The sequence below is a fragment of the Schistocerca serialis genome, chromosome 1 (assembly GCF_023864345.2).
Source record: "Schistocerca serialis cubense isolate TAMUIC-IGC-003099 chromosome 1, iqSchSeri2.2, whole genome shotgun sequence".
NCBI classification, from domain to species: domain Eukaryota; kingdom Metazoa; phylum Arthropoda; class Insecta; order Orthoptera; family Acrididae; genus Schistocerca; species Schistocerca serialis.
In genome coordinates this window covers 659,142,450-659,164,904 of record NC_064638.1, presented here as the reverse complement: position 1 = coordinate 659,164,904, position 22,455 = coordinate 659,142,450, and the positions used below count along the sequence as shown (strand labels likewise).

General features: G+C 42.4%; 1 protein-coding gene across 1 annotated transcript in view; it reads right to left on the bottom strand.

The window, feature by feature from the left end:
* The window catches only part of LOC126479317 (TBC1 domain family member 19), a 192,907-nt gene that overhangs the window by 116,295 nt on the left and 54,157 nt on the right, over window positions 1–22,455 (bottom strand). Inside the window, exon 6 of the mRNA XM_050103774.1 lies at window positions 7,431–7,551. Within this exon, the coding sequence (XP_049959731.1) occupies window positions 7,431–7,551 (121 nt within the window). The remainder of the gene's footprint in view (window positions 1–7,430; window positions 7,552–22,455) is intronic.

Sequence of the window (22,455 nt, the reverse complement as noted above, 5' to 3'; positions counted from 1 at the left end):
AGAAGGAAGCTGGGGCAGGGAGGGGGGAGGGATAGTATGGTGGGGGTGACGAACAATGAAGTGCTGCAGATTAGAAAGACTGCAGTGGTGAAGAGGGGAGGGGGGGGGGGGGGAGGAGGGGGGGAGAAGTAGCAGAAAAGAAGAAAGACTGGGTGTGATGGTGGAATGATGGCTGAGTAGTGATGGAATGGGAACAGGGAAGGGGCTGGATGGGTGATGACAGTGACTAACGAATTCAGAATTCTGAATTGTGCAGATGGGAACTTTCCCTGCAATACATACCACTTTCCCATAAAGCTCCTGGCCTTAACCTTTGTTAGGTTTGAATTCAGAATTCTGAATTGCACAGGTGGGAACTTTCCCTGCAATACATCCTACTTTCCTGTATCCCTCCTGGCCTCAACCTTCACTGTCCTCACCCATCCAGCCCCTTCCCTGTTCCCATTCCAGCGCTAGACAACTGTCATTCCACCATCACACTCAGTCTTTCTTCTTTTCCGCTACACCCTCCCCCTCTCTCCACTGCGATCTGTCTAATCTGCAGCACTTTACTGTCCACTGCCCCTACCATACTATCCCTCCCCCTCCCTGCCGCAGTCTCCTCCTTATCCCCACCCAGTCGCCACTCCCGTGATGCACTGGTGCTGCTGCTCGCAGTGTGGTTTCAGTTGCCTGACAAATCATGTGTGGAGTTGTGTTTGTGTGTGTGTGTGTGTGTGTGTGTGTGTGTGTGTGTGTGTGTCTTTCGAATTTGATATAATGCATTCTTTTCTAGTTTCTGAAAGATATTTCAACAGTTATTTTCAACACTTACTGTTTCTACTTTAATGCTAATATATCTAGTTTTGAGATGAATCTTTACCTCCCTCTTCATTCATCTTCTGTGCTAATGAATGATAGAAGTGCTTCTTCTTTGTCAGACAACGTGATTTGTTTAATTAGCTATGGATAATTACATTTGTTTCAAGTTCTACTTGTATCTGGTTTCACTATATCCCATATTATTTTTATTTTGGTTTCTGATGTTGCTGTCTTCTTATCATTGTGTTTTTCCTTAGGTGTTTGGATTACTTTCCTTAGCTTTAGTTTCACTAAGAAATTAAATACTAGGGATTAGAAGCTTCATGTAGATTGCTGTATATGTACAGATCAAGAGGCCAAGAAAGAATTACAAAGACATTCTTAATAAGAAAGATAGTAAATAGAGGAAAATTATTATAATATGCTGTGGACTCATATTCACACATGATGTCCTGTATAGTGATCTTGGGAAATGTTGCTAATGTGAAAATGATGGTTAGGCTGCAGAAGAAAATCATTAGACGTATTGAAATAAATGTCCTCAATACAATTCTGTACAGAAAACTTCAAGGAACTACGCATATTAATTGTCCTATCATGGTAGATACATGAAAAATTCTGTATTTGAAAACACATTGCACTGCCTTATCAAACAAAGGAGTGCATCGTTATAGAAATAGTATAAACTACCATATACAAAGCAAGTGGTTGAGTCTATTTGATAAGGATCCATTTTATAACAATCTTCCATATGATAAAAAGAGTAAACAAATGATTCCAGTTCTCAGAGTATACCAATATATCTTTCTGTGGCTAAGAAATACATAAATAATCATATTCTCAATTACTTGTTAATCATTATATTGATATATCTGTATTTATGGCATTTATTTACATACTTATACATATTAAGTTCAGGTGTAGAATTTTATGTACTGTGTTTCAGTTTTGTACAGTTGATTTACTCATTCTCATTGTAAAATCACCCATGGACGACTAAATCAACTACTCACTTAAAGTCAAACAATAATAAAGCAAACAATAATCCAAACATACTGACTAATCCATTTCCAGGCCAACTAACAACTAATATATGATAATATGACCATGGTAACTGCCTACTTATGCTTGTCTCCTAGATAATGGAAAACACCATAAAACTATCTCTGATTGTGAAGTGCTGAACATGCTGAATTGGGAAGTGTCAGGGTTTTCGCCACTGAAGCATCTAATGTCACTGAAGCATCACATGGGGATACAAATGAGGGCAAATTTTTGAGGATGTTTTAGGTCTGGGCTGGTGATCCCAAAGAATATCAACAATGAACACATTTAACAAATGCTGAGACAAAGTTTTATCTGTGATACAGACATCTGAGAAACTGGGGTTGGGAAGGACAGTATTAATACCACCATTCACTAGATTTTATAAAAAGTGGAATATATGTTTCCAATTGGTGATGCACAAATGGACTGATGAGGAAATGGCAACATACATGATGACTGATAAATATTTTATTGACATACATCATTAAGGTTCACCATTTCTGTAAACCATTATTCTTGGGGTTACAATCTGGAAGCCACCATTTTGATATAGAGTTTGTTAGGTAATAATTATGGTTCAATGCATAGCTCTCTGCACCACATTTCAACAGACATCAAAAGATATTTGATAAAAGTGCTTCAACAACTTCTTGTAGAGGCCTTCACTGACATCAAGAAGCACTATAGCTGATAGAGATTAATTTGAAGGGAAGTAAAGGTATTACATTTTGCCTTCTGATTTATACCATTCACCAAACTCTTTAAACAAGCCTTTAATGATTAGAACAGTAGATTTTTATGTGCTAATCTTGATGAGCTGTGCATGATACATGACATCAGATCACTAAGATCACTATGGTGGTCTCACAATACATAGCTTCAAATGGCGAGTTTTTTTTTTTTTTTTTTTTAAACCTTACAATTAGTTGGGTTCAGTCACATGTGGTAATTAGCAACAATGGTTACATTTTCTATTTTAATCAGATGTCATAGTACTGACACTATCAGAAAATAACACTATTGTGCAAAACTTTAGTATGAAAGAAGTCTTTGCATGATGTGTCACTGCCAAATAAAATAACTGGATGAAATTTGAGCCATATGTAGAAAGAACTGCTAGAGTATAATACAGAAGGTAGCTGAAAGAATCACACAATGAGATAAACATAAATGACATTTTTATTCAAAGTCAATAATTACACTGAAGTCACCCCTGGAATTAAGACAGGTGGGGCATAGTTTTTAGTAGCATATGTGGGCACCATTGATGGCAATGAATGCTTTGCAATGTGTTTTCATGCTGGTTTCAGGCATGGCAAGAAGTTCTTGTGGAAGGGTATTTCATTCCTCCACCAGCATGGTTAACAGCTGCTGGATGGTCATTGGTGCACGTGGACATTCTGCACTGTGTCTCCCCAATTCATCCCACATCTGCACAGTGAGATTGTCAAAGAAGCGGCAGGACAGTCGATCCACTGAATATTTGTCTGCAAGAGCTACTCTTACTGCACTGTTCGCACTTTGTCATCTGTAAAAATCAAGGCTGGGCCAAATGCACCTCTGAAAAGAAACACAAGGTGAAGGAGTAAAGTGCCGCATTAATGTTGGCTAGTGAGCATACCACGGTCAAAGATTTGGAGGTGAGTCTGCCCATGCTACATTATGCCTCTCCACAACATAACACCTAAACCATCAAAACAATCAGTTTGATGATGTTCCTGGGTGCATTATGTGTTCCCATCTCTCACCAGATGAGGATACATCCATGATCACTAAGCAGACTGAATCTACTTTCATCCTAGAAGAGCAAATGATCCCACTCTTCATTGCTTTTGTTATCTTCATTAATGGTGCCACCAATGTGCAGCTGTCAACATAACACAATGTACTGATTGTCAGGCAAAGAGACCACCATTACACAGTTGCCATTCCACTGGGGGAGCAGGAGATAGCATGCCCTGCAGCCCTGTTAAATGTGGTTGGAATAACCCTCTGTTTGATGTGAGTTCCTTCTTGCTTTTTGCACAACATAGTAGTCACCTGCTGCTGTAGCTGACCACCTCCTCTCCTTTAGGCAACAGTGGCTGTGGTTTGGCATGTACATGAAACAATGCTGTGAACAATGGCAAACTCCTGGACCACACTCGTCACCCTTTGTCCTTCCTCCAGTTCCCCAATGATTCTTCCCCAAGTGAAATCACCCAGATGTTGTCTCTGGGCCATGTTATAATGAAGAACGCCACTATGGTGCACTGTAACTGCTAACTGATTGACACACACTGTCTTTCCTTATTCCTTCAACTGCCTCATGTTGTGGGGCTAGTCCCATCTAGCACTATAATCACAATGACCTCTTACAATATGACATCCAGCTTTCTGTTGATGACTGGGAGACCTCTGGCAACACACTCCTGTGCTTCCATTCATTTCCACCAGGTTTGTAATATGTTATGTTAGTTTATCTATTTTGTCCTTACGTTTGGGACTGTCTTATGACACCAAAGCTAAGCCACACTTTTACTCTTGGAATTCAAATCCCAACTTATAAATATGGTAATGGAAAGGCTTTGGTGAATTATATATAGTAGAAGAACTGAAGGTAACAAACAACTCTCCATACAAGTATATGGTAATGGAAAGGCTTTGGTGAATTATACATAATAGAAGAACTGAAGGTAACAAACAACTCATATATATATATATAATAGAGGGAAACATTCCACGCGGGAAAAATATATTTAAAAACAAAGATGATGTGACTTACCATACGAAAGCGCTGGCAGGTCGATAGAAACACAAACAGACACATACATACACACAAAATTCAAGCTTTCGCAACAAACTGTTGCCTCATCAGGAAAGAGGGAAGGAGAGGTAAAGACGAAAGGAAGTGGGTTTTAAGGGAGAGGGTAAGGAGTCATTCCAATCCCGGAAGCGGAAAGACTTACCTTGGGGGAAAAAAGGATGGGTATACACTCGCACACACACACATATCCATCCACACATATACAGACACAAGCAGACATATTTAAAGACCATATATATATATATATATATATATATATATATATATATATATATATATATATATATATATATATATATATATATGATATCAATATAATGGAAGGAAACATTCCACGTGGGAAAAATTATATATAAAAAACAAAGATGAGGTGACTTACCGAACAAAAGCGCTGGCAGGTCGATAGACACACAAACAAACACAAACATACACACAAAATTCAAGCTTTCGCAACAAACTGTTGCCTCATCAGGAAAGAGGGAAGGAGAGGGGAAGACGAAAGGAAGTGGGTTTTAAGGGAGAGGGTAAGGAGTCATTCCAATCCCGGGAGCGGAAAGACTTACCTTAGGGGGAAAAAAGGACAGGTATACACTCGCACACACGCACATATCCATCCACACATACAGACACAAGCAGACATATTTAAAGACCTTTAAATATGTCTGCTTGTGTCTGTATGTGTGGATGGATATGTGCGTGTGTGCGAGTGTATACCTGTCCTTTTTTCCCCCTAAGGTAAGTCTTTCCGCTCCCGGGATTGGAATGACTCCTTACCCTCTCCCTTAAAACCCACTTCCTTTCGTCTTCCCCTCTCCTTCCCTCTTTTCTGATGAGGCAACAGTTTGTTGCGAAAGCTTGAATTTTGTGTGTATGTTTGTGTTTGTTTGTGTGTCTATCGACCTGCCAGCGCTTTTGTTCGGTAAGTCACCTCATCTTTGTTTTTTATATATATATATATATATATATATATATATATATATATATATATATATATATATATATATATATCTCTGTGTGTGTGTGTGTGTGTGTGTGTGTGTGTGTGTGTGTGTGTGTGCATATTCCATTGGCTCTGAAGAATGATACATACAAAAGATCAGCAACATTGATAACTTTTAGGTTATGTCCATCTATGTGCAACTGAAAAACAAAAAAAACAATTTTATCATAGCACACATACAGGGTGTCCATAAATGTGTGGCCTGATGGCAAGATCAAATATTAATTATATTTATGATGCTAAAATTTTTATATGATTTTATTTATTTTTTGGTTACAGTTCTACAGAACTCATAAAGTTTCTGTACAGCTCTGTCTCATTCAACACTTTGGCACAAGGAGCACTGTGTGAGCTATATTGTAAAAATGACTTTCACCCAGGAGAATGCTCAAGGCGATGTGTGGCTAACAGAAACCAAATCACTAATCACTGGTTACTGTGCAGCGAAAGTTTGTGTCCCTTTATTGGAAGAAAGCATCTGATGTCAAATTAATCATAAAACAAATGGAAAAGACAGGACAATGATTTCTTGAAGCATGTGTGTTTTCCTGATGAGGCTACATTCCATGTTTGTGGCTCAGTTAAATGCAATGTATGGATGTGGGAATCAGAAAGTTTTTATATCATATGAGAACACATTCAGGACAGTCCAAAGGTGTGGTGTGGGTAATCGAGTGGTGATTGAGTGACCGGTCCAATTTTCTTCCTTCAAAGCAATGTAAGTGAATATGTTTACCTAGACATGTTGGTGAATTATGCCACTCCCCTGCTACAGCACGTGAGAGACTATCATCTTTCAGCAAGATGGCACTCCCCCTCATTGAAGTCTGGAAGTTGGTGATTTTCTTAATGAAACCTTTCCCAACAGGTGGATTGGCAAAGACAACCAACTTCAATGGCCCACGAGAGCACCTTGCATTATTCCCTTATATTTCTTCCTCTGAAGATATGTGAAAGATATTGTGTAGAAAACAGCAGTTCCTGATACTGTGACATTGCAACAATGCATCAGAGACACGTTTGGCATCACACCAGACATGTTGCAGGATATGTGGCAAGAGATTGAATACTGGCTCTCCATATTTTGTGTGTTACCAGGGGTGCATGTGTTGCAGTGATTTAAATGTTGAAGCGTATTACCTGCATTAAGCGTTTATGTGGAGGTCAAAACATAATGAGTAGAGGCACGTGTAGTATAAAAGAAGTTTCATTTACCTGTATCATGTTTTTATTTTTTAAAAGGTATCATGAGTGGCAAGGTCCGTGCATGCTGATCTACATGTACGTTTGCTTTGCTGGTTTTAAAGATGTTCATCTGCTTCCAGCCTTTTGAAATTTCACTAGCACAGCTCTGAGAATACAAACATAACTGTTCTCTCAAACTTCAGCAGTACTGCAGTGGATATAGCAAAATGGTCTCTAAACCTTGCCACTGATGATGCCTTTCAAGAAATAAAGGTGAAACACTTATGGCATTATTATTTTTTTCAGTGGTATACAGATAGGCATAACCTCAAAATTATCTGCTTAATACTACATGCAACTGAAGACAACAGGACAACAAAAATCAAGGGCATTCTAAGTCTTTATTATGTGCACACCAATAATTTAATGCCTCAAGCATATGGTGAGTTGATACCTTAATTAAATTCCAACCTATTTATAATAACATCTCTTTCTAACAGTTATTTGTAGCATGCACCTAAATCTGATCTTGTGTTTTCCCACTTCTATGAAGAAATGAAAATAAACTGAGATGGAAGCTGTTTAGTATACCTTTCTCACCAAGCACTGTACGTTCTACTTCTAATGTTGGGAAGTTGCTTGTTGTGGACCCCATGTATGGATTCACTCCCAGTAGAGGCTCACCTCTGGATATTTCTTGGTACAGCATTCTCTAGGAAAGTTTCAAAATATTTCTATGAGGAAGCATTTGGCACCATGAAGATAAATCAGAGAAAATGTTGTTAAATTGATATTATTGACTAAGAAACTGCCCTTTTAAATTTTTTGGTCAGTTTTTGAGGCATTACCACTAGAGAGGAAACAAGTGAAACTGGTGTTAGTGCATTTTAGTGGCAATTGGAAGAACTATTCAACTCTAATGAAATCAGATATTAGGCAATGTGTAAATAGACAGACAACAGTGACAGAAATGATCAGAGATGTGGAGTGGGCTCTTCTTATTTGTTGTGAGTAGTTATTTAAAAGTTTGCTCAACTTATTTTCCTTTGAAAATATATAACCAATTTTCAGCTTTACACTAAACAAACAAACTTGTGGTTTCTTCATTACAAACAATATAAAATAATTTATATTTTACCATTATTGCTAGATTTGCTATGAAAAGGATGAGTTATCCTGTTATCTGCACTTTTTTGTCTGTGATCCAAGAAAGTTTTTTGTAGAAATGTCATATTCCATCCTCAAATGACAAAACATTCAGTCAGTGTGGGAACAGTTTCACATCTGATCTCAGATACCTTTACCCCAAAATTATTAGGAGATCAGAATTTTTTTTGGGGTTAGTTAGTAATTTGAAATTACTGATTTGTCCACACAAGATGAGAATAATAAATTTTTAATGAATATTGAAAGGCATAAAACTATTTTGATGATTTACTCAGAAGTTGACTCTCTCTCTCTCTCTCTCTCTCTCTCTCTCTCTCTCTCTCTCTCTCTCTCTCTCTCTCTCTCGCTATATATATACAAAGATGATGTAACTTACCAAACGAAAGTGTTGGCATGTTGATAGACACACAAACAAACACAAACACACACACACAAAATTCAAGCTTTCGCAACCAACGGTTGCTTCGTCAGGAAAGAGGGAAGGAGAGGGAAAGACGAAAGGATCTGGGTTTTAAGGGAGAGGGTAAGGAGTCATTCCAATCCCGGGAGCAGAAAGACTTACCTTAGGGGGAAAAAAGGACAGGTATACACTCGCACACACACACATATCCATCCGCACATATAAGACACAAGCAGACATGTGTAAAGGCCTTTACAAATGTCTGCTTGTGTCTTATATGTGCGGATAGATATGTGTGTGTGTGCGAGTGTATACCTGTTCTTTTTCCCCCTAAGGTAAGTCTTTCTGCTCCCAGGATTGGAATGACTCCTTACCCTCTCCCTTAAAATCCACATCCTTTCGTCTTTCCCTCTCCTTCCCTCTTTCCTGACAAAGCAACCGTTGGTTGCGAAAGCTTGAATTTTGTGTGTGTGTTTGTGTTTGTTTGTGTGTCTATCATCATGCCAATGCTTTCATTTGGTAAGTTACATCATCTTTGTTTTTAGATATATTTTTCCCACGTGGAATGTTTCCCTCTATTATATTCATATCATTAATTTGAACCCAACTATTACGTTTATTATTGTCACTGTTGCATTTCGAAATCTTTTCTGTCATCTTACTTTCTCTTTCTGTTTTTGCAAGTAGCTTCACTTTGTATTCACCTCCTCCTTTTTACCGTAATCTACCATACAATTTTATCCCGCCTATATATACTCAATAATACGTAACCCACTTCCAAACCATAACCAAAAAAATTTTTCCGCTTTCAACGCTACCGCTGCTATAAAATCCACCGTTTCCAGTTCACAAACAGTTCCTTCCACCTATGAAACAACCATTTCGGCTACTTCTAACAACTTTCGCTTTATTTCCATTTCCATTTTTTCCACATCACTGATCATTTTTAGCCGCTTCCCACAGGTTTTAACGTCATTATTTCTTCGTCAGACAATTGTTAGCCTCATTTTCATAATCTGCCACCACAAAACCACTCCTTTTAATACATTTACACGCAGGTTTTTCGAAATTTTCCCAAATTTCTCCACCCTTTAACGTGTTTTGGCGCCAACACAACCACCTAACCTTTGTGCACATCGTTGTTTACCAACCCAAGTTCACCACAGGATCAACATAGCTCAGCTTTAACCAACACTTTTTTGACTGTTTTCACACCAGATCTCCAGTTGCTTTCTAGTTCACCTTTGTCTCTCCCCATATATTTTCATTTTCATTCCAGCCTCAAGTTACACTTTCCACCTTCTAATGCCATGTCACCCTCACAACATCTCCACAATGACCCCATTAAGTTTTATTTTCATTCCCTCCGCAAACATGCCTTCACCCTAGCCAGATTACGCTCCCATATTTTATTTTCTCAGGCTTGTCTGACATTTGGCATTACCCCCAAAGGCCTCACACTTAAAGTTCACATCTCTGGCTGTAACCCTTCTTCCCATCAGTCCCTATACCAGTTCCAAACTGAACAATCCATTGCCCTCACCCACCTAAACCTTCACCTACACATCAACTCAGCCAATGAACACACCCGTCAAATACTATCCTTAATAAAAGTCCTCAATCTTTCCTCTCCCACATCCACACCGGCTGTTCAGAGCATCCTCCTACAGGCCAACCGCAAATTAGAATAGCATGCCGCCCTCCACCTCAAAAAACTATCCAATCTCCTGGTTTCCCACCTCCGGAAAGGCAATTCACGCACCCTCCACAACCTTTCCAGCAAACCTCAACCTCCTCTCATTGCACACAGACCCAGTCTCTCCCATCTACTCAGTCTCCCACTTCCAGCTCCACTCCCCCCAAAAAAGGCCTTTACAAATGTCTGCTTGTGTCTGTATATGTGCGGATGGATATGTGTGTGCGTGTGAGTGTATACCTGTCCTTTTTTCCCCCTAAGGTAAGTCTTTCCACTCCCAGGATTGGAATGACTCCTTACCCTCTCCCTTAATACCCACATCCTTTCGTCTTTCCCTCTCCTTCCCTCTTTCCTGATGAAGCAACCACTGGTTACGAAAGCTAGAATTTTGTGTGTATGTATGTGTTTGTTTGTGTTTCTATCGACCTGACAGCGCTTTCTTATGGTAAGTCACATCATCTTTGTTTTATATATATATATATACATAGCGCCTCGCTACGATGGAGCACTCCCTTTCATGCCGATCACCTGCCACCATACCTAAAACCTCTTTCCTCATTACCTTAGCCAGCTTCATCCTGACCCACAACTTCTTCACTTTTGAAGGCCAGACATACCAACAATTAAAGGGAACAGCCATGGGTACCAGGATGGCCCCCTTGTACGCCAAACTATTCATGGGTCACTTAGAGGAAGCCTTCTTGGTTACCCAGGCCTGCCAACCCAAAGTTTGGTACAGATTTATTGATGACATCTTCATGATCTGGACTCACAGTGAAGAAGAACTCCAGAATTTCCTCTCCAACCTCAACTCCTTTGGTTCCATCAGATTCACCTGGTCCTACTCCAAATCCCACGCCACTTTCCTTGACATTGACCTCCATCTGTCCAATGGCCAGCATCACACGTCCGTCCACATCAAACCCACCAACAAGCAACAGTACCTCCATTATGACAGCTGCCACCCATTCCACATCAAACGGTCCCTTCCCTACAGCCTAGGTCTTCGTGGCAAACGAATCTGCTCCAGTCCGGAATCCCTGAACCATTATACCAACAACCTGACAACAGCTTTCGCATCCCGCAACTACCCTCCCGACCTGGTACAGAAGCAAATAACCAGAGCCACTTCCTCATCCCCTCAAACCCAGAACCTCCCACAGAAGAACCACAAAAGTGCCCCACTTGTGACAGGATACTTTCCGGGACTGGACTGGACTCTGAATGTGGCTCTCCAGCAGGGATACGACTTCCTCAAATCCTGCCCTGAAATGAGATCCATCCTTCATGAAATCCTCCCCACTCCACCAAGAGTGTCTTTCCACCGTCCACCTAACCTTCGTAACCTGTTAGTTCATCCCTATGAAATCCCCAAACCACCTTCCCTACCCTCTGGCTCCTACCCTTGTAACCGCCCCCGGTGTAAAACCTGTCCCATGCACCCCCCCACCACCACCTACTCCAGTCCTGTAACCCGGAAGGTGTACACAATCAAAGACAGAGCCACGTGTGAAAGCACCCACGTGATTTACCAAGTGACCTGCCTACACTGTGACGCATTCTATGTGGGAATGACCAGCAACAAACTGTCCATTCGCATGAATGGACACAGGCAGACAGTGTTTGTTGGTAATGAAGATCACCCTGTGGCTAAACATGCCTTGGTGCACGGCAAGCACATCTTGGCACAGTGTTACACCGTCCGGGTTATCTGGATACTTCCCACTAACACCAACCTATCCAAACTCCGGAGATGGGAACTTGCTCTTCAATATATCCTCTCTTCCCGTTACCCACCACGCCTCAATCTCTGCTAATTTCAAGTTGCCGCCACTCATGCCTCACCTGTCATTCAACAACATCTTTGCCTCTGCACTTCCGCCTCAACTGACATCTCTGCCAAAACTCTGTGTCTTTGAATATGTCTGCTTGTGTCTGTATATGTGTGGATGGATATGTGCGTGTGTGCGAGTGTATACCCGTCCTCTTTTCCCCCAAGGTAAGTCTTTCTGCTCCCGGGATTGGAATGACTCCTTACCCTCTCCCTTAAAACCCACATCCTTTCGTCTTTCCCTCTCCTTCCCTCTATCCTGATGAGGCAACAGTTTGTTGCGAAAGCTTGAATTTTGTGTGTTTGTTTGTGTGTCTATCGACGTGCCAGCGCTTTCGTTTGGTAAGCCACATCATCTTTGTTTATATATATATATATATATATATATATATATATATATATATATATATATATATATATATATATATATATATATATATATATATATAGACACACACACACACACACACACTCCTGGAAATGGAAAAAAGAACACATTGACAGCGGTGTGTCAGACCCATCAGACCCACCATACTTGCTCCGGACACTGCGAGAGGGCTGTACAAGCAATGATCACACGCACGGCACAGCGGACACACCAGGAACCGCGGTGTTGGCCGTCGAATGGCGCTAGCTGCGCAGCATTTGTGCACCGCCGCCGTCAGTGTCAGCCAGTTTGCGTGGCATACGGAGCTCCATCGCAGTCTTTAACACTGGTAGCATGCCGCGACAGCGTGGACGTGAACCGTATGTGCAGTTGACGGACTTTGAGCGAGGGCGTATAGTGGGCATGCGGGAGGCCGGGTGGACGTACCGCCGAATTGCTCAACACGTGGGGCGTGAGGTCTCCACAGTACATCGATGTTGTCGCCAGTGGTCGGCGGAAGGTGCACGTGCCCGTCGACCTGGGACCGGACCGCAGCGACGCACGAATGCACGCCAAGACCGTAGGATCCTACGCAGTGCCGTAGGGGACCGCACCGCCACTTCCCAGCAAATTAGGGACACTGTTGCTCCTGGGGTATCGGCGAGGACCATTCGCAACCGTCTCCATGAAGCTGGGCTATGGTCCCGCACACCGTTAGGCCGTCTTCCGCTCACGCCCCAACATCGTGCAGCCCGCCTCCAGTGGTGTCGCGACGGGCGTGAATGGAGGGACGAATGGAGACGTGTCATCTTCAGCGATGAGAGTCGCTTCTGCCTTGGTGCCAATGATGGTCGTATGCGTGTTTGGCGCCGTGCAGGTGAGCGCCACAATCAGGACTGCATACGACCGAGGCACACAGGGCCAACACCCGGCATCATGATGTGGGGAGCGATCTCCTACACTGCCCGTACACCACTGGTGATCGTCGAGGGGACACTGAATAGTGCACGGTACATCCAAACCGTCATCGAACCCATCGTTCTACCATTCCTAGACCGGCAAGGGAACTTGCTGTTCCAACAGGACAATGCACGTCCGCATGTATCCCGTGCCACCCAACGTGCTCTAGAAGGTGTAAGTCAACTACCCTGGCCAGCAAGATCTCCAGATCTGTCCCCCATTGAGCATGTTTGGGACTGGATGAAGCGTCATCTCACGCGGTCTGCACGTCCAGCACGAACGCTGGTCCAACTGAGGCGCCAGGTGGAAATGGCATGGCAAGCCGTTCCACAGGACTACATCCAGCATCTCTACGATCGTCTCCATGGGAGAATAGCAGCCTGCATTGCTGCGAAAGGTGGATATACACTGTACTAGTGCCGACATTGTGCATGCTCTGTTGCCTGTGTCTATGTGCCTGTGGTTCTGTCAGTATGATCATGTGATGTATCTGACCCCAGGAATGTGTCAATAAAGTTTCCCCTTCCTGGGACAATGAATTCACGATGTTCTTATTTCAATTTCCAGGAGTGTGTGTGTGTGTGTGTGTGTGTGTGTGTGTGTGTGTGTGTGTGTGTGTGTGTATATATATATGACCTGGCAGACATTGATCCAGAAGCCCTGAGATGGCAACAGGCCACAATTAGATGTTAGATGATGGAATAAACTTCATACTCCCATACTCCAAAGAGTACAATACTTCCAGTCCACACCATACTGATTAATGCCCCATGATCTCACCTGTAATCCAGCAGTCCTGTGTGGGAAGATGATGTCCTTTTCCCACATCAACCCTTTCTGCCAGGGGAACATGTAAAAAGAGACAAGAAATCTAACAAAAGTTTACATTATAACAGCAATGAAGCCCCCTTTAATTAAAAATATGGCTTCAGGGTTGCAATATGATTTTAGTAATCTGTGAGAATTGCTGTCATACTAGAATTACTTGATTTTAGTGATGTAATGGTTTTTATAATCTCCTGAGAGGCTATATACAGAGCGTTCCAGAAAACTGTAGAAACTCTTTGATAGTCAATATTAATGGAACAAACTGATGTACCATTATAATTCTTGCACTTGGGTAAATTTATTTTGTGTGCTCAAAATGACCCTCCATTAACAGCCAAACAATGTCAATGCTGCTGAACTGTAGACCGAACTATGGCTGTCATTGTTGCCGATGCAAAATCCACATAGGATGCTTTGATGGTTTCTCATAGCTCGTTCAGTGTAGACTGCTTCTGTTGATAAACTTCATTTTTCTAGGTCCCCCATAAGTAGAAATGAAGAGGTGTAAGGTCCAGAGACCATGGTGGGTTCTCAACAGCTCCTCTTTGACGTATCCATTATCCACATACATTTTCATCTAAGTAGGCTCTCATGTCTCTGTGGTAAAGAAGCAGAGCACCATCTGGTAGTAGCTAAAATCTGCAAACACCTCTCAGATGGCAGGAAAAATGGATGTTTGCTGCATATGAAGATACACCTCACTAGTCACAGTACTTCAAAGCAAAATGGGACAATCAAACTGCATGATGACTGATCACAACACACATTAACACCCAGTAGATTAACATGTTTGTCCACTAGAATGTGAGGATTTTCAAGAGCTCAGTACACACAGTTGTAGCAGTTTACATCTACATCTACATCTACATCTACATCATACGCCACAAGCCACCTGATGGTGTGTGGCGGAGAGTAGTTTCGGTACAACTATTTGATCCCTCCAACCCTGTTCCACTCGCAAATAGTGCGTGGGAAGAATGACTGTTGATATGCCTCTGTATTAGCTCTAATTTTTCGAATTTTCTCCTTGTGGTCAATAAGTGAGACGTATGTGTGGGGAAATAATATGTTGTCTGAGTCCTCCTGAAAAGTGCTGTCCCGAAATTTCAATAATAAACCTCTCCATGATGCACAATCCCTGTCTTGTAACATCTGCCAGTGGAGTTTGTTTAGCATCCCTGAATGCTCTCTTGACAGCTAAACGATTCCGTGATGAAATGTGCTGCACTTCATTGGATCTTCTCTATCTCCTCTATCAGTCGTACCTGATAAGGATCCTAGAAGATGAACAATACTCTAGAATCAGTGGAACAAGCACCTTACGGGCCACTTCTGTCATGAATGAGTTACATTTCCTTAAGATTCTACCAATGAATCTGAGTCTGGTATCTGCTTTTCCCACTATCGGTTTTATGTGATCATTACACTTAAGGTCACTATGGATAGTTATGCCTAGATATTTTACAGCAGATGCTGTCTCCAGCTGTTTGTCATCAATAGTGTAGCTGTACAGAAGTGGATTTCTTTTCCTATGTATGCACAATATGTTACAATTATTTACTTTCAGGGTCAACTGGCAGAGCCTGCAACATTCATCAATTCTCTGCAGGTCGTTCTGCAAATTCTTATTACCTTCTGGCATTGCTACATTGGTATAGGCAACTGCATCATCTCCGAATAGCCTTAAAGAGCATCTGATGCTTTCCACTAGATATTATAAACAGCAACGGACCTACCACACTCCCCTGCGGTACCCCGGATATTACCTTTACATCAGTTGATTTTGTTCTGTTAAGAGCAACATGTTGAGTTCTATCTGCAAGAAAGTCTTGAACCCAATCGCAAGTCTGCTCCGATACTCTGTAAGATCACATTTTTTTCATTAAACAGCAATCAAGATGGTGTCAAATACCTTACTGAAATCAAGGAACACGGCATCATCCTGAGCGCCTTTGTCCACTGTGCTGTGGATCTAATGGAGAAACAGAGTGAGCTGTTTGCAAAATCCATGTTGGTTTTTGTAGAGGAGATGTTCATTTTCAAAAAATGTCATAATTTTTGAGCATAGAACATGATCCATAATTCTACAACAGATTGATGTCAACAATATAGGTCTATAATTATGTGGATCTGTCTTACGGCCTTCCTTAAAAACAAAACGGGAATGATCTATACTTTTTTCCAGTCATTCGATACCTTTCATTGCTCAAGTAATCTACGATAAATTACTGCTAGAAGGGGAGCAAGTTCTTTCGCATAATTTGTATAGAAACTTATAGGTATCTCATCTGGTCCTGACACCTTTCCACTACTAAGTGATTGTAGCTGCTTTTCAGTTCTGCAATTGGCTATCTCAATATCTGCCATTTTGACGATCATACAATGATTGAAAGGAGGGACAGTGTTACGAACTTCCATTGTGAAACAACTTCAGAAGACCAAATTCAGTATTTCGGCCTTCTCTCTATTATCTTCCATTTCGGTGCTGGTGTGATCTCTGACGGAATGAACAGATGATTTTTGACCTACTTACTGATTTTACATATGACCAAAATCTCTTCAGGGTTTTAACTCAGGTTGGTTGACAATGTCTTACTTTTAAAATTATTGAATGCCTCTCTCATTGCTCTCCTTATGCTCGTTTTTGCTTCATTCAGCTTTTGTTTGTCAGCTAGGTTTTTACTTCTCTTGAATCTGAAATGAAGTGCACTTCGTTTACATAGTGCTTTTCTAACATGGCTATTAAACCACAGTGGATCTTTCCCATCTATCAGAACATACTTGTCTATGGCATATTGAACAAGGCCTTTGAATTTTTTTCATTTGTTCTCCACATCTTCGTCCTCATCACAGAATATTTGATGCTGATGGCTGAGATATTCTGAAATTTGTATCCTGTCACCCTTGCTGAGCAAATACATCCTACTACCTTTCTTAACATTACTTGTAGTACACATGGGCATAAATGCAGTCACAGTCTTATGATCACTGATATCTTCCTCTACGTTGACTGATTCAATAAGTTCAGGTCTGTTTGTTTCCAGGATATCTAAGACGTTACCCTCACAAGTTGGTTCTCTAACCATCTGTTCAAGGTAATTTTTGAGCAAGACATCCAGCACAATGCTACATGACTCCCTGTCTCTGGCACCAGTTCTGATGGCATAACACTCCCAATCCATACGTGGCAAACTGAAGTCACCCCCTATTACAACATCATGATCAGGAAAATTAGTAATGATACTCTGCAAACTCTGGATGAAGCACTCTACAACTACAGATCCTGACCCAGGTGGTCTATAAAAGCATCCAATCACCATTTTTGACTGTCCTTTGATACTCAGTTCTACCCAGATTAATTCACATTTGGAATCCATGATAACTTTGCTGGATTTTATTGAATTTTTTTACTGCAATAAACAATCTGCCACCATTCGTGACTAACCTATCCTTACAATAAACATCCAAATCTGAACTTAGGATTTCATTGTCATTGATGTCCGGTTTCAACCAGCTTTCTGTTCCCAATACTATGTGTGCATTATAACCTTCAGTAAGTGATACTAATTCTGGACCTTTCCTTGGATGCTCCTGCAGTTTACTAAAATCATATTAACCATTTCTGTCTCTGATCTGTGAGGACCAAGATTCTCTGAGGTCACTATGGCTGATTTAACAGGAAAATCATCTTTGAACCGAAGGGGGGGGGGGGGGGGGGGGGAAGGGGGTTTCTATAACCCAAAAAAGCCCCATGTGCATGCCAATGTACTCTGCTACCCTAGTAGCTGCTTCCTGCGTGTCATGCATGCCTGGCCTATTACTGGGAAGCCAACAATTCTGCACCCAATAGCGGAGGTCAAGAAATTTACATCCGATACTCTCACAGAGTCATTTGAGCCTCTGGTTTAGACTCTGCTCCAAACAAGAGAACCACGGTCAACTGTCGGTATGATGTTACAGATAGACAGCTTAGCCGCACCCCGTGTGCATTGCTAGTTGCCTTAACCAAATCAGCCAGTTGCTGACAGGAGCCAAGAATGGCCTCAGAACCCAAGGGGCAGACATCATTTGTGCTGACTTGTGCCACTATGTGCAGTCGGTTGCACCCAGTGCACTCGATAGCCACTGGCAGTGCATTCTCCACATCATGGATGAGACCTCCTGGCAAACACACCAAATGCACACTGGAATTGTTTCCCATCTTGCCTGGTATCTCCCTGAGGGGCTCCATCACCTGCCCAACATTGGAGATCCCAATGACAAGCATATCCACCCTCTGTACTTGTCCGGGCTGGTCAGGATAATTGACAACTGGCCCAACAGGAGAGGCATCCTGTGCTAGCTCATAGTAATCATCAACACTGGATGGCACCTCATACCTGTTGCTAAGACATAGGGAGCCAGCTGCACGGCCTGCTCCCTCTTTCACCTTCTGCCCAGTGAAATCCAAACCCACCACCGTCTGCCACCCACTCTGGAGTGAGGACAGACTGGTCAAATGTTGTGTATCAGAAGCCGCAGCAACGTCCAGGTCACCGAGGGATTCCCATCACCGCAACTTTGAGCATTAGCTAGAAGCTTGTCAAAGGTAGCCAATGCAGCTTCCAGCTGTTTATGGACAGCAGACAACTCTCCTTTTGTCCGCTCACAACAAGCACAGTCCCTAGCCATATCATACTGTGTACAAAATAGATGCAAGATCTCAAATGGCACTATTGAGTTTGAAAGATATACACAATATACCAAAGGAGAACAAAGCAATGCTAAAAATTGCTGTGTAGATTTCTCACTGTATTCTGAGACCACAAGCTGTTACACAGAAATAAATTTCTCTACTGAAGTTGATGTATTTACAGGTACCTGTTATTAGAAATCCTATTTCTCAAAAAGTTACTGCACAAGATGAATATTCAAACTAGAATGCACTGATCTAAACAGTATTCAGTCTACTAGCACTAAATTAAAACTTAGTGGCATGACAGAGCTTCTGGCAATGGGAAAATTTACACTAGGAAGCCACTCTACATAACGATATTCACAAGACTTACACAAAAACAAAAACTACGGTTAATTTTCCAACCACAAGTCTACACAGTAAAATACATACATTTGAGTTCACTTCGTTGCAGAAGAATTTGAAAAAAACAAAGACTAAATTAATTTACTGTTTATCAGACAACTGCTGCTGCTGGCGGTGGTGCTGCTCATCCTCTCTGCTTGGTGGCTACTGCTACACTGAGTATTGAGCCTGTAGTCAACAGTCACTTACTCAACTGAGCCACATGGTGGGCGAGGTGGCAGTCTGATGGAGGGAAAATTTACACTAGGAAGCCACCCTACACGAGGATATCATTAGACTTGTGCAAAAACATAAACCACAATTAATTTTCTAACCACTAGTCTACACAGTAAAACACTCACGTATAGTTCTCGACTAAATTAATTTAGTGTTCATCAGACAACTAAAGCTGCTGCTGGAGGGTCTGCTGCATGCCCTTTCGGCTCAGTGGCTGCCACTACAGTACTGTTCAGTTTGAATTGCACCTCAAGAGAACAGATAACCACCCCTGCAAACTGTTCATCACAAACCACATGCACTACTCCATCCTTCAACCTGGGTCATCCTCATTCATAGCATGCAGCGATCTTGGAATTACACTTTCCACTTTGCAGTTTTCAGATTTCATCATAAGCTTGGTTGGCTCACCCTGCTTTCAAACGTACCCTGTTTCACAGACTGGTGACCTAGTAAAATGTTGCAACACAATAGCACTGGAAGCTGGACTTGTTGATGTCTTGTTTGCCCTGACCTTTCCTTACACATATCCCGAACAGTATTGTTGGCTTCATATCTTTCTCAAATATGATAAATTGTTATAGAAGTTGGTAGCTGAGTTCCATACACATTATGCCATTGCGATTGTACCTCCATCATGTTTTTCTACTTCCAGTACCACTACAATATGGCCTTGGATTGCTAAAACAACAAACTTACTTCATTAATAGCTGCACTGTGCACTGTGCTCCCTGCTGCCGTTGGATAAGCAGCTGCCAGCAGAAAGTCGTATACTCCTAGCTCACTCATTTGTTACATAGTTTAATTCTTAATTTCTTTGCGTGTTTTTGGTACTTGCACTGTTTAATTCATAAATTTCGGGCGTATTATAGTATTTGAGAGTTGTAGCATCGCGTTTTAGTACCTGAATAGTGTAAAATCATGTAGTCTCCTTCCGCCGCTGAGCAGTGTGTCAGAAGTGCGTAAGTAGCAGCATTACTACATTTACTAGGCAATCTTGTATTTTAATAACCGTTTAAATTTTGTGTCGATTTGTTTGTGCTCTCTGTAGATTAATTCAGATGTTCTTTGCACAACAGTTTTTAGCATGGATAGGGACTGCAACTGCTGTGTTCGGATGCAGGCTGAGTTGGCATCCCTTCACTCCCAGCTCAGGCAGTGTTGGCTTCGGTCACACAGCTTGAGGCTGTTGCCATGGGCATCACTGTGGGGGTCCGGATGGGGGTTTGTCGGGAACGGCCAGCTCATCCCACACATCCCCCGATCGGACTACGACTGTGGGATGGCCAGCTCATCCCACGCATCCCCCGATCGGACTATGACTGTGGCTGCCCGGGATACTGCCCACATTGAGGCTGATCCCTCACCTGTGGTAGAGCGGGAGGTCGTCTAGAGGTGTGGCAGGGGGCGAAAGACATTCCGGAGGGCTGAACAGAAGGCCTCTCCAGTTTGTCTGATGAACCGGTTTCAGGCTCTGTCTCTGGCTGATACTGATCTTCGGCCGGAGATGGCTGCTTGTCCTGTTCCAGAGGTTGCCCCTCAGTCTGCAAGAACCGGGCAGTCGCAGAGGGTGGGCTTACTGGTAGTTGGGAGCTCCAATGTTAAGCACGTAATGGGGCCCCTTAGGGATATGGCAGCAAGAGAGGGGAAGAAAACCAATGTGCACTCCGTGTGCATACGGGGGGGGAGTCATTCCAGATGTGGAAAGGGTCCTTCCGGATGCCATGAAGGGTACAGGGTGCACCCATCTGCAGGTGGTCGCTCATGTCGGCACTAATGATGTGTGTCGCTATGGATCGGAGGAAATCCTCTCTGGCTTCCGGCAGCTATCTGATTTGGTGAAGACTGCCAGTCTCGCTAAGAGGATGAAAGCAGAGCTCACCATCTGCAGCATCGTTGACAGGACTGACTGTGGACCTTTGGTACAGAGCCGAGTGGAGGGTCTGAATCAGAGGCTGAGACGGTTCTGCGACCGTGTGGGCTGCAGATTCCTCGACTTGCGCCATAGGGTGGTGGGGTTTCGGGTTCCGCTGGATAGGTCAGGAGTCCACTACACTCAGCAAGCAACTACATGGGTAGCAGGGGTTGTGTGGTGTGGACTGGGCGGTTTTTTATGTTAGATGGCCTCGGGCAAGTACAGAAAGGGCAACAGCCTCAAAGGGTGCGGGGCAAAGTCAGGACATGCGGGGACCAAATTGCAATCGGTATTGTAATTGTAAACTGCCGAAGCTGCATTGGCAAAGTACCGGAACTTCAAGCGCTGATAGAAAGCACCGAAGCTGAAATCGTTATAGGTACAGAAAGCTGGCTGAAGCCAGAGATAAATTCAGCTGAAATTTTTACAATGGCACAGACGGTGTTTAGAAAGGATAGATTGCATGCAACCGGTGGTGGCGTGTTTGTCACTGTTAGTAGTAGTTTATCCTGTAGTGAAGCAGGATAGTTCCTGTGAATTATTATGGGTGGAGGTTACACTCAACAACTGAGCTAGGTTAATAATTGGTTCCTTTTACCGACCTCCCGACTCAGCAGCATTAGTGGCAGAACAACTAAGAGAAAATTTGGAATACATTTCACATAAATTTTCTCAGCATATTATAGTCTTAGGTGGAGATTTCAATTTACCAGATATAGACTGGGACACTCAGATGTTAAGGACGGGTGGTAGGGACAGAGCATCGAGTGACATTATACTGAGTGCACTATCCGAAAATTACCTCGAGCAATTAAACAGAGAACCGACTCGTGGAGATAACATATTGGACCTACTGATAACAAACAGACCCGAACTTTTCGACTCTGTAAGTGCAGAACAGGGAATCTGTGATCATAAAGCCGTTGCAGCATCCCTGAATACGGAAGTTAATATTAATATAAAAAAAGGGAGGAAGGTTTATCTGTTTAGCAAGAGTAATAGAAGGCAGATTTCAGACTACCTAACAGATCAAAACGAAAATTTCTGTTCCGACACTGACAATGTTGAGTGATTATGGAAAAAGTTTAAGGCAATTGTAAAATGCCTTTTAGACAGGTACGTCCCGAGTAAAACTGTGAGAGATGGGAAAAACCCA